This window comes from Sphaerodactylus townsendi, linkage group LG03, assembly GCF_021028975.2.
Source record: "Sphaerodactylus townsendi isolate TG3544 linkage group LG03, MPM_Stown_v2.3, whole genome shotgun sequence".
Classification (NCBI taxonomy): domain Eukaryota; kingdom Metazoa; phylum Chordata; class Lepidosauria; order Squamata; family Sphaerodactylidae; genus Sphaerodactylus; species Sphaerodactylus townsendi.
Window position 1 is genome coordinate 165,421,290 of NC_059427.1, and position 11,995 is coordinate 165,433,284.

Here is an 11,995-nt window from a genome sequence, read left to right on the forward strand (position 1 = left end):
ACGGGCCTTTGGAGGCTCACCACCTGGAGATGGGCCACCTGGGGAGAAGCTGGTGGCTGTCGCTTCCCTGGAAGGCTGCACTAGGCTGCAGCAGCAGCACAGCAGGCATCCTGCCAGGCTACTGAACCAGTATTGGTGAAGGTAGAAAGTGAAAAGGGAAGGGAAGGGAAGAGAGCCTCGGCACTCAGCAGCAGCCCTGGAGGCCTGCGTTTAGACCTGTGCGCCCGATGCCCCTTCTCCTATTCCCCAGTCACCTGAGGAGGGCAGGGTGCGGGTGGTCGCGCTGCCTCCAGCAGAGGGCGCTGTGGGGCAGCTGGCCGGCGAGCCCCGCCGTCAATTCCGCGCCGCGGGGAGAGGAGGCGCCTGGCCGCGAACTCGGCTCCGGCTGGCAGCTGCATCACGGGGGTTGCCGCCGCGCGGAGCCGCGCGAATAAATGCGGCCGCCGCCAGGTCGCGGCGCAATCCGGGGGGAGCCAGCCGGAGGGGAGCGCGTTGGCAGGGCGAGGAGGCGGGGGTCCAGGCGAAGGGAAGGCCAGCCCGGGCGCACATGGAGCCGGTCGCTTGCTCGCGAGGTGCCCCAGACCCGCCGGCGCGCTCCGAGCCCTAAAGAGCCGCCTCCCGCCCAGCCTGTACGCCGGGAGCTGTCGGAAGCGGAGGGGGTGGCCATGCTGAGCCGCCGGGCAGCCCTCTAAGACCCGGTGAGACCTCCGATCGACCCCCTGGGCCAGCGGGGCAGCCGGATTTTGCCCGGGGAGGGGGCGCGATCGCCTGCTCCCTCCCGCCCCGTCGGCGCAGCAACCCGCGAGCGGCCGGTCCGGCGCGGCGATGGGAGTTTGAAGGCGCGCCAGGGTGCGCAGCCGCCCGTGCAAGTCGTCGCGGATGCCTCGGTGAAGCCGGCGCCTGCCCGGCCGGGATGGAGCCCTCCCCGGGGGTGGGCACCCTCTACCCGTGGGTGCTGCTGCTGCTGCTGGGCCTCCGCCTGGCCCCCGGGGCCGGCCAGCACTACCTGCACATCCGCCCGGCGCCCAGCGACACCCTGCCGCTGGTGGACCTCATCGAGCCGCCGGACCCGCTCTTCGACCCCAAGGAGAAGGACCTGAACGACACCCTCCTGCGCGGCCTGCTGGGCGCCCACTTCGACGCCGGCTTCATGGCCGTCAGCGCCCCCCCGGAGCACCCCGAGGAGTCGGCCGAGCTGGAGGCGCTGCTGCGCCAGAGGCCGTCGGGGCCCATGCCCGGCGAGATCCGCGCGCTGGACTTCCCCGACGGCAAAAAGGCGCGGCTCAGCCGGAAGCTGCGCCGGCGGCTGCAGCTGTGGCTGTGGGCGCAGACGTTCTGCCCGGTGCTGTACGCCTGGAACGACCTGGGCAGTCGCTTCTGGCCCCGCTACGTCAAGGTGGGCAGCTGCTCGGGCAAGCGCTCGTGCTCCGTGCCCGAGGGCATGCTCTGCAAGCCGGCCCGCTCCGTCCACCTGACCATCCTGCGCTGGAGGTGCCAGCGACGGGGCGGGCAGCGCTGCGCCTGGATCCCCATCCAGTACCCCATCATCGCCGAGTGCAAGTGCTCCTGCTAGGGCAAGGCGGCGGGGAAGGGGGGGCGGCTCCCCCACCCCCAGAGACATGTTCCCAGACCCTTCCCAGAGGCCAGCCAGCACCCAAGACACGTCGAGGCGTCCGGAGATCCAGGAGCCCAGCATCGCCGAGTGTCAACGCTCCTGCTAGGAAAGGGCGGCGGGGAATCGGAGCAGGGCGCCTGCGCTGGAGGGCTAGCCCCCTGCCCCCTCTAAATACACACCCCAGAGAAATTTCCCCCAGATTTCTCCGGACCCTTCCCAGCTGACCAGCGCCCAAGAGACTTTGACCCGTCTGGAGATCCAAAACCCCGACGTAACCCATTCACATGTTTCCGCCGCAAAGGGAGACGCGTGCACTTGATCGCCCGCCCCCCCCCTCCCCGAAGAAAACTCCCCCCTTCCCGTTTAATCTGACCCAAATTGGGTCCGGGAACCCAAATTGGGTCCGCCCACCCTGCCTCGGCTAGACTGTGATCCATTCCCGACGACCCGGGTCGTCCTATTCAGACGTTGCGCTGCGCTGTCACGTGTAGGAGACAATCTGGGCTCTCAGGGTCCGAAGGTCAGTGTCGCAACGGTGAACTCCTTTCTGGTCTACTGTATTGGCGAGGGGGCTTCGCCTGGAACCTTCCTTGCCCCCCACCCCCACCCCCACCCTTTTAATTTATAATGCGGAGAAAAGCGTTCTGGGGGCCTGGGGGTCGCTTCGCTTCTCTTTGCCTTTTTTATTTTTGGGGGGCGAAGTCGGAATTTTTCTCGTTCAAACGAAAACGCGAACTTTTGGCAAGAGGGGGGAGGGGAAAGAAAACGTTTTCTCGACGGACAAGATTTTTTTTCCATTCTTCGGAAAACGTGTCTCTGCGTCCCGTGTGGGGTGTTGTTTTTTTAAATGGACTTCCAAGATATTCTAATAAAAGCTTAGGACGGCGTGTTATTGTATATAGTGAACAAAGCTGTTGTTTTTTTAAAGGGGAAAAAAATTGCCTTCGACCCTCTGTAAATGGAAGAGTCCGCTATTTATTCTTTATATCTGTTTCCTTTGTAGTCGGGAAAAAAAGTCGAGCCCGAGAATTAAAATCAACCACTAAAACGCCAACCCCCGGTGGCTTCTTCTCTTTGGAGTTTTTTTTGGGGGGTGGGTGGGCTTCAGCTCGTTGAAGGGGGCGTCCAAGGAACATTTGTCTCAGTCGATCGCTTTTCTCCCCGTTTCTTGGACTGATCTGGGGAGGCAAACTCACCGCCTTACAAAGACCTGGTTTCATAATGATCGGAGTTGCCATGTCTCCAGGGGAGGGCGGGAGGTGTTGGCACCTGCATGGGAAACATTGCTTGGCCTTGCCAGAAATCCAGGGGAGGGCGGGAGGGGGCGGCATCTGAACGTAGAACATCGGTTGGCCTTGCCAGATCTCACCTGAGGGGGCCACGACATCCCGCCCTCCCCTGGAGATATGGCAAGGCCAACCCATATGAAACCAGGTCTTGATTCCCCCCCCCCACTGACTCCCACGGGGCTACCTCCCAAGAGACTGAAAATCATTCCTCTGGCCTTTCTTGCAACCCCTCCCCTGTCTGCCCCCTCCTCCTCCTCCTCCTCCCCCCCCCCCCAGCATTTGGCTGTCAGTCACCCGTTGGGGAAGGTGCGAAGCAGCGGCCGCTTTGACATCTCCTTTACGAGGAGCCACGTGTCGGCGACACCTCCCCTGCAGGGCCAGCCGAGCTGAAACCGGAGCCGGCCACTCGGCAGCTCCAGACGGCCACCTATCCGGGCCAGGAGCCAGTCCGCTCCCCCTCCGCCAGTCCGCCTTCTTTGGGGTTTAACCCTTGGCATGCTGCAGAAGCCAGTGGCATGAGACTAGTGCAGTGATGGCGAACCTTTTCGAGACCGAGTGCCCAAACTGCAACCCAAAACCCACTTATTTATCACAAAGTGCCAACACGGCAATTTAACCTGAATACTGAGGTTTTAGTACAGAAAAAACGGTTGGCTCAAGGCGTGCGTTACTCGGGAGTAAGCTTGGTGGTAGTCGGTGGCTTTGCTTTGAAGCAACCGTGCAACTCTTCCAACGGGTGAATCACCACCCTAGGAGGGTTTACTCAGAAGCAAACCCTATTGCCAGCAACCGAGCTTACTCCTAGGTAAAGGATCATGCTTTTGTTCTACACATGAAAATCAGTGGGGTTTAACAGCGCTTAACAGGGTTGCCTACACTGCTTCCCCAAAACTAGGTCTTAGGTTTAATGCTAATAATCTCCCTGAAATAATTACACTATTATCACATGACAAACTCTGTGCACGTGTGCCCACAGAGAGGGCTCTGAGTGCGGTTCGCCACCACTGGACTAGTGGTTCTCAACCTTCCTAATGCCGCCACCCTTTAATACAGTTCCTCATGTTGTGGTGACCCCCAACCCGAACATTTATCCATTTTACAGATGGAGGACACCGATGCAGAGAGTCTTAGGTGACCCCTGTGAAAGGGTCGTTCGACCCCCCAAAGGGGTCCCGACCCCCAAGTTGAGAACCACTGGTCACTAGACCTCTGGGCATGCCAAGCGACGGGGAAGGGAGGTCTCCCCCCCACCCCTACCCCCTCGTGAGAAGCCCTTCTGTCTGGCTCCTCCAAGCTGCCTTGCAGGGGAATCCTGCCACCGGGACCCTGCAACAAAGAAAGGCTCTTTGAGGGCCCTTCCGCACGGGCAGAATAATGCATTTTCCAATCCACTGTCACAATTGTTCGCAAGTGGATTTTGCTGTGCCGCACAGTAAAATCTAGCTGCAAAGTGCATTGAAAGTGGATTGAAAGTGTTCCACATGGGCGGAAGTGCCCTTCGATCTGGAGTTGCTGCCCGACAATCTGGATTAGTTGCCCCACAGTTTTTTGTGACTGGCCTTCCCAGGTTGTAACCACAGAGGCAGGCCCGGAAGGTCTTCCTCTGAATAAATTGCCTTGGCTTGGCTGTGTGTGTGGGGGGGGGGGGAGGGGTTGTTGCAAGTAAGTTGCAAAAGGCACCCCCCCCCCCAGCCGCACTTTGCAAGAGGAATCATGCCAGATTGTGAGGAAAAACCCCATGCCTTTCTCTCCCCAGTGTTGAGTAACTTGGGGTTTGCATCTGTTCCACGCTTTGCATTGGTGCACCCCATCCATGAAAACAGAAATGCCCCGTGTGACTTTGAATGATTGGGAGGGAAGTGCTCCATTTCCCCCCTTCCTTTCTACAACCTTGCAGAGTAGGACAGTGCTATCATACTCCAATTGCTGGGACATGAGGCTGAAGCCGTCTGGAGGTCACATGAGATCTAGGGACTTCCTGTCTCAGTCTCTGGGAGCCTTGGATGTTGAAGGTTTGCCAGGAGTTTTGGAGGTACTGGAGCCCGGACAGAAAAAGATGGGACATGCTGACATACGAAGGGAACATGGGGTGTCTTGTCCAAGGCCAGAGTCAACCGGCTGTTGTGGGTTTTCTGGGTTGTGTGGCTGTGGTCTGGTAGTTTCTGCTCCTCCCATTTTCACCCGCCCCTATGGCTGGTATGTTCAGAGGCCTGCCCTGGTGAGATTGTGTCGGTATTAAACAGATCAGCAAATATATACAGTCAAACCAATACTAAAAAAATCTGAGGCCAGCCCAGCCTAGGAAACATGGACTGTATATATAGTGACACAAGGCAACGAACTAATTGGTATATGCAATTAGCTTGAGCATAAAGTCAATAGATAATTCATACACCGTTCATAAAGATTACTCATAAAGATATATTGTGATTATGTTCTAAGTAATATTCAACTGGATATGAAGGTAATAACAAAACATACAATGAGGGCTCTTAGGCAACCTAAGAAACGTAATGGGACTGTACTTAGTAACAAATTCTCAAAAGCATTGTATAATAATAATAATAAGAAGAGTTTGGATTTATATCCCCCCTTTCTCTCCTGCAGGAGACTCAAAGGGGCTGACAATCTCCTTGCCCTTCCCCCCTCACAACAAACACCCTGTGAGGTAGGTGGGGCTGAGAGAGCTCCGAGAAGCTGTGACTAGCCCAAGGTCACCCAGCTGGCGTGTGTGGGAGTGTGCAGGCTAATCTGAATTCCCCAGATAAGCCTCCACAGCTCAGGCAGCAGAGCTGGGAATCAAACCCGGTTTCTCCAGATGAGATACACGAGCTCTTAACCTCCTACGCCACTGCGTTTATTGTACAATAAACATTGTACAAAAGGCAAGAAACCTGCAACACTCCTATTGCGTTCCAATAAATTGAAAGAGTCAGTATCACCAATATTCAATGAGTAAAAAATATTAAGACGGATTGTGGTACTAGACAGCAGCAGCTCCAGCATGTGGATGAAGACACCACGGCGACAGCAGCCACGTTCGCAGAACGCGTTGCGCGCTAGTCCACGTTTTTGACAGAAATTTCTTCAGTGCGTTCAGGTAAATATAGTAGAAATAGAGATTGAATTCTCTTCTTGTGTGTTTAGCTAAGTCAAGCAGCATACAGCTTCAACATTCAGTGAATCAGCAAGTTACAAAGTAAAGAGATTGTGTCGGTGCCAGGGAGAGAAACCCATCCTGCTGTGACGTGCCTCTGGAGATGCCAGGCATAGAGGCGGGCGACATGGGAGGAGCAGATGTTTTGGTGCCCGGGAGAGAAATGCATCTCACGGTGACAAAAGCGGATGAAACGTTCGGAGCAAAAACGACCAGACCACGGCCACACAGTCTGGGGAAACCACCAGATCGTGGGCAGGGCTTTCTTTCTGGGGCAGCTCTGCAAAGAAGCGTTCATGAACAAGCGCCACAAATACCCCACTTATCTGCAGATGTGCGCATTGCCTCTCCCCTCCATTTATTAAGCAGATCCTCTATTTCCAGTGGTTGCCAACTTTTCTTCACTCCCGTACCCCTTGGCAACCCATTTCTTTAAAATTGTACCGCCATATTAGCAAACTCATTACACTTTTTTTTTTTGCATGCCCCGAATTCTCCGCAGGGTACAGTATCCCCGTTGGGGAATCGCTGCTGTATTCAATTACTTCGAAGTAAGTACTACTGAACACTGAGGACTTACTCCCATGTGAACAGGGCGCGCCCAACGACCTTGGGATCGCAGCCCTCTGAACCCTCCAGTCGGGCCCTTCAGAGAGTCAGAGTGTCTCGGCCCTGGCTGGCAAAGGTGGTGGGTGTAAACTGATAAGCCTGGAGTCAAAGCCTATCTCCAGGCCCTGAGCAAATCAAGTTTACTTAGGACTGCAGTCTGTCGTCCAGGGTCCTAAAAGCACTTTGACTAGAAGGGAGTATCAACCTGATTAGGAAGGGATGGACTTCAAAGGAAGAGGACCCAGAAGAGTTCAGTGAAAAGGCTTTTAAGCTGGCATCACCCCTGACCCCAGACACTCAACCGTGATTACAGTCTGGCCATTAGCTTGGTCTGAAGGCCCCCCCCAAGCCCTGTCATTCACCAAGTTCTCTCCTTATAAAGAAGGGCAGGATTTAAACAACTCTACAGACAACAACGCGCTGCATCAACCGTTTATTTTATCAATTGCGCGAAGCCCACATTTAAAGTGCAATACATAAAGTGCAACCAGTGAAAAGTGCAAAAACATCAGAGCCTGGACTCTACAATACTACACATATCACATCACCATACAACATAGTCAAGGTGGCTAAACGATGTCGTCTTCCCTCGGTCCTATATCTTCGTCCGTATTGGTACTTGGACGGGACCTCTTCTTTGAAGACAATCAGTCACCAATACGGATGAAGATATAGGACCGAGGGAAGACGACATCGTTTAACGACCTTGACTATGTTGTATGGTGATGTGATATGTGTAGTATTGTAAGAGTCCAGGCTCTGATGTTTTTGCACTTTTCACTGGTTGCACTTTATGTATTGCACTTTAAATGTGGGCTTCGCGCAATTGATAAAATAAGCGGTTGATGCAGCACGTTGTTGTCTGTGGAGCTGTTAACGTTGCATCCATTGAGAAATTGATACAGGATTTAACAACCTCTGGAAGACACTAATGCCTCTGAGCTGGATGGTGATGGGTGGGGAATCCCACATAGATGCCTTGGGTCAAGGTGTGCATATTTGCCACTACTTGCCATTATCAGCTAGCGATCAGAGGCGGAGCTACAAGGGGACCAGGGGGTGCGCGTTGCACCAGGCGCGCGCCTGGGGGCAGCAAAATTTTCAGGTTTTTTTGTATTTTTACAAAAGTGTTTTTTCGGTTTTTGGCCTGCAGAGGATGCAGTTTTTAGGCTAGCAGCACCAAAATTTCAGGGAGTTTTCGGGGGACTCTCCTGATCATACCACCCAAGTTAGGTAAGGTTTGGTTCAGGGGGTCCAAAGTTATGGATTCCCAAAGGGGGTGCCCCATCCCCCATTGTTTCCAATGGGGGCTAATAGGAGATGGGGGCTACACCTTTGAGGGTCCATAACTTTGGACCCGCTGAACCAAACTTCACCAACCCTGTCTGGTATCATCAGGATAGTCTCCTAAAAATACCCTGAAGTTTTGATGCTGCTAGCCGAAAAACTGCGCCCCCTGCAGACCAAAAACTGAAAAATCACTAAAAAATACAAAAAACACAAATGAACATCGGAGGGGCAGCAAAACTCAGATTTTGCACTGGGCTCCATTTCCCCTAGCTACGTCTCTGCTAGCAATTCTTTGAACACGTGAAGAAACCTGTCTGTCATCATGAGAGAATTCTTAAAGAACCACTACATGGTGTAGTGGTTAAGAGCAGTGGATGGTTATCTGATGAAGCAAGTTTGATTCCCCACTCCTCTGCATGAGTGGCGAACTCCAATCTGGAGAACTGGGTTTTCTCAGAACTCTCTCAGCCCCACCTACCTCACAAGGTGTCTCTTGTGGGGAGGGGAAGAAGTCTGTAAGCTGCTTTGAGTCTTCTTATGGTTGAGAAAAGCAGGGGATAAATCCAAACTCCCCTCATCAAAAACCTCTTATAAGTCAATTTCAAGTCAAGGTTCATAATAGGCAGGTTTCCAGATGTTCCACCGAAACTCGCCCAGTTGCACAAAGGACACAAACATATATGTTTGAACTATAGGTGAAGTCAAGGACACAACCTCCAGAGTGATCACCCTGGGCCAGATCTAAGGGAGCCAAGGGGGGCAGCTGCCCCAGGCAGTGGGAGCATCCAGCTGTCCTCTGAAGGGCCCTGAAGGGGAGCAGCAGTGGCATAGGAGGTTAAGAGCTCGTGTACCTAATCTGGAGGAACCGGGTTTGATTCCCAGCTCTGCCGCCTGAGCTGTGGAGGCTTATCTGGGGAATTCAGATTAGCTTGTACACTCCCACACATGCCAGCTGGGTGACCTTGGGCTAGTCACAGCTTCTTGGAGCTCTCTCAGCCCCACCTACCTCACAGGGTGTTTGTTGTGAGGGGGGAAGGGCAAGGAGATTGTAAACCCCTTTGAGTCTCCTGCAGGAGAGAAAGGGGGGATATAAATCCAAACTCTTCTTCTTCTTCTTTCCGCACATGCAGAATAATGCACTTTCAATCCACTTTCACAATTGTTTGCAAGTGGATTTTGCTATTCTGCACAGCTGCAAAGTGCACTGAAAGTGGATTGAAACTGCATTATTCTGCATGTGCAGAAGGGGCATGAGGCTGTGATAGGGCCTTGCCCTGTGATAGGGCCTTGGGAGGAAGAGGAAGGAGCGTCCCCTGCCCTGCTGCCCCCTAGCTGCCCTGGTGTAGTGGCTACAGAACTGGGTTCCTCCTCTCTGGTAGTGTGTAGCAAGTGCAGGCAGGAGGCAAGCCTGGGACTGGGCAGGGAGGGGGGGAGGTGGGCCCAAACATCCCTGGGGCTGGGAGAGGTGAGCCCGATGTTGGGTTTCTGCATGTGCATGAAGCGCAGTCAAGTCAGTTCCAATTTCTATGAAATAATGGCCTCCAAGACGTTAACAGCCTTACTGGTATCTTGCAGGCCCTAGCCTCCTCGATGTTGTCATGTTGGGTCTTTAGAGCCAGCGTGGTGTAGAGCCACACTGAGCAGGTGGAATTCAGTCTAGAGAACCAGGTTTGATTCCCCACTCCTCCACATGAATGGCAGGCTGAGCTGAATTTGTTTGCCTGCTCCCAGTGACAAAGGGAGGGGGAACTGCACTGACCATGCACCCCCTCCTGTCCCGCCCCCAAAACGCCCCCAACATGTCCACGCACCTGACACATGACTCCAATGGCGGCATGTGGGACAAGCCGCCCCGGATGTCCCCATTGCCGCTACTTGTCTGCCCGTTCCTCCACATGAAGCCTGCTGGGTGACCTTGGGCTAGTCACAGTTCTCTCTCAGAACTCTCTCAGCCCTGCTTACCACCACAAGGTGTCTGTTGGGGAGGGGGGCGAGGAGGACAAGAAGGTGATTGTCAGCCACTTTGAGACTCCTTGCAGTTGTTTTCAACTTGTCCTAGCATTATTGCTTCTTCCAGTGAGAGGATATTTCAGTAGTAAACTTGTCTGAAAATTTCACCTAGGGGCTGATGGGAATCGTCCACGAACATCTGGTGGGCCAGAGTTGGACACCCCTATACTGGCTTGATATCACACCTACACTATGCCTTGTTCATCATATTGCCTACCAATATCTAAGTTGCAAAATTGGGATTGTTTTGGGGTGCTGCGTGGTTTCCGGGCTGTATGGTCGTGTTCTAGCAGCATTCTCTCCTGACGTTTCGCCTGCATCTGCGGCTGGCATCTTCAGAGGATCTGAAGATGCCAGCCACAGATGCAGGCGAAACGTCAGGAGAGAATGCTGCTAGAACACGGCCATACAGCCTGGAAACCACACAGCACCCCAGTGATTCCGGCCGTGAAAGCCTTCGACAATACATGGGATTGTTTTTTTTAAAAAAAAGACAGAAAAGGATTGTTTTTCTTTGATCTTTATGCTAAAAGTGGAGTTGTTTGTTTTAACCACCAGCCTAGAGGTGAAGCACCTTGTAATTCTTACTCAGGATAGTCCAGGGGTCTGCAACCTGCGGCTCGACGCGATAGCGGCTCTTTCAGCCTTATACTGCGGCTCTATGTGGCCTGGAGGTTGGAGAGCAGCGCTGGAAGGAAAGGTGAGTGGAGGGGCCGAACCAGAGGCGGTTCAAAGTCCCCTCCACTCACCTCTCCTTCCAGCACTGCTCTGAAGGACTGGAGGGACATGCCCACGCTGCCCTCCAACTGCTGGAGGTTGAAAGGTACCATGGGCATGTCCCTCCAGAGCAGCTGCCATTCCCCCTCTGCCATCCCCGCAGCCACCATTCCCCTCTGCCCCACAGAGCAGGTGGCTGCCTGCTCTGTTGGGCAGAGGGGGCTTCCCTGCCTGGCGGTGCTGCCTCCCACATTGCAAGAGGGGGTGGCACCGGGCAGGCTTCAGCCGCCATCCCCCCTCTGCCCCATGGAGCAGGTGGGCAGAGGGGGTTTCCCTGCCTGCTCCGCTTCCTGCTCCGCTGGGCAGAGAGGGTTTCCCTGTCCAGCACCTCCGCCTCCCAACGCTGGAAGGAAAGGGGAGTGGAGGGGCTGAACCGGAGGCGGTTCCGTAGATCTTCGGGGCCATGCAAAATGGGTCCAAATGGCTCTTTGAGTGGTAAAGGTTGCCGACCCCTGGGATAGTCCTTTTGAAATACTGTGCTTTCTCCAAGGAGCTGAAAGTGGCATTCTTCATATTTCCCTTCTTGGCTTATCCTGTCTGGAAGGGTGGGCCGAGAAAATGTGACTGGCTCAGTCATCCACCAAGCTTTCAAATCAGAGTAGGAAGGAACCTCTTTCCTTCCAGATCCAAGCTCAGTATCCTGCCACTATATTATTCCGGAGGACACGGGGAAAAAAATGAAAAAGAATGGGGTAAAAAAATGAATTAAGATGCCATTTTTATTGACAGGAGGAGGAGGAGGAGGAGGAGGAGGAGGAGGAGAGGAGGAGAAGGAGAAGAAGAAGAGGAGGAGGAGGAGGAGGAAGAGAAGAAGAGAAGGAGGAGAAGGAGGAGAAGGAGGAGAAGGAGGAGGAGAAGAAGAAGAAGAAGAAGAAGAAGAAGAAGAAGAAGAAGAGGAGAAGGAGAAGGAGAAGGAGAAGGAGAAGGAGAAGGAGAAGGAGGAGAAGGAGAAGAGGAGGAGGAGGAGGAGGAAGAGGAGGAGGAGGAGGAGGAGGAGGAGGAGGAGGAGGAGGAGGAGGAGGAGGAGGAGGAGGAGGAGGAAGAGGAGTTGGGATTTATCTCTCTCCTTTTCATCCTGTATGGAAAGATGGCTTACAAACTCCTTTCCTTTCTATCCCCACAGCAGACACCTGATGAGGTACGTGGGACTGAGAGAGTTCTGAAGAATCGTGACTAAACCAAAGTCAGCCAGCACGCTTCATGTGTAGGAGTGGGGCAGCAAATATCCAGTTCACCATGTAAGAGTCT

General features: G+C 54.0%; 1 protein-coding gene across 1 annotated transcript; it reads left to right on the forward strand.

The window, feature by feature from the left end:
- The first annotated feature begins 478 nt into the window (after positions 1-478).
- NOG (noggin) lies at positions 479-2,669 on the forward strand. The gene has a single exon (XM_048490593.1). It carries the CDS (start codon positions 914-916, stop codon positions 1,571-1,573), a length of 660 nt encoding a protein of 219 aa, XP_048346550.1. The 5' UTR covers positions 479-913; the 3' UTR covers positions 1,574-2,669.
- The last annotated feature ends 9,326 nt before the right edge of the window (positions 2,670-11,995 follow it).

Excerpts from the sequence above, each read along its gene's own strand:
- NOG (XM_048490593.1), top strand. The coding sequence starts at position 914 with ATGGAGCCCTCCCCGGGGGTGGGCACCCTCTACCCGTGGGTGCTGCTG.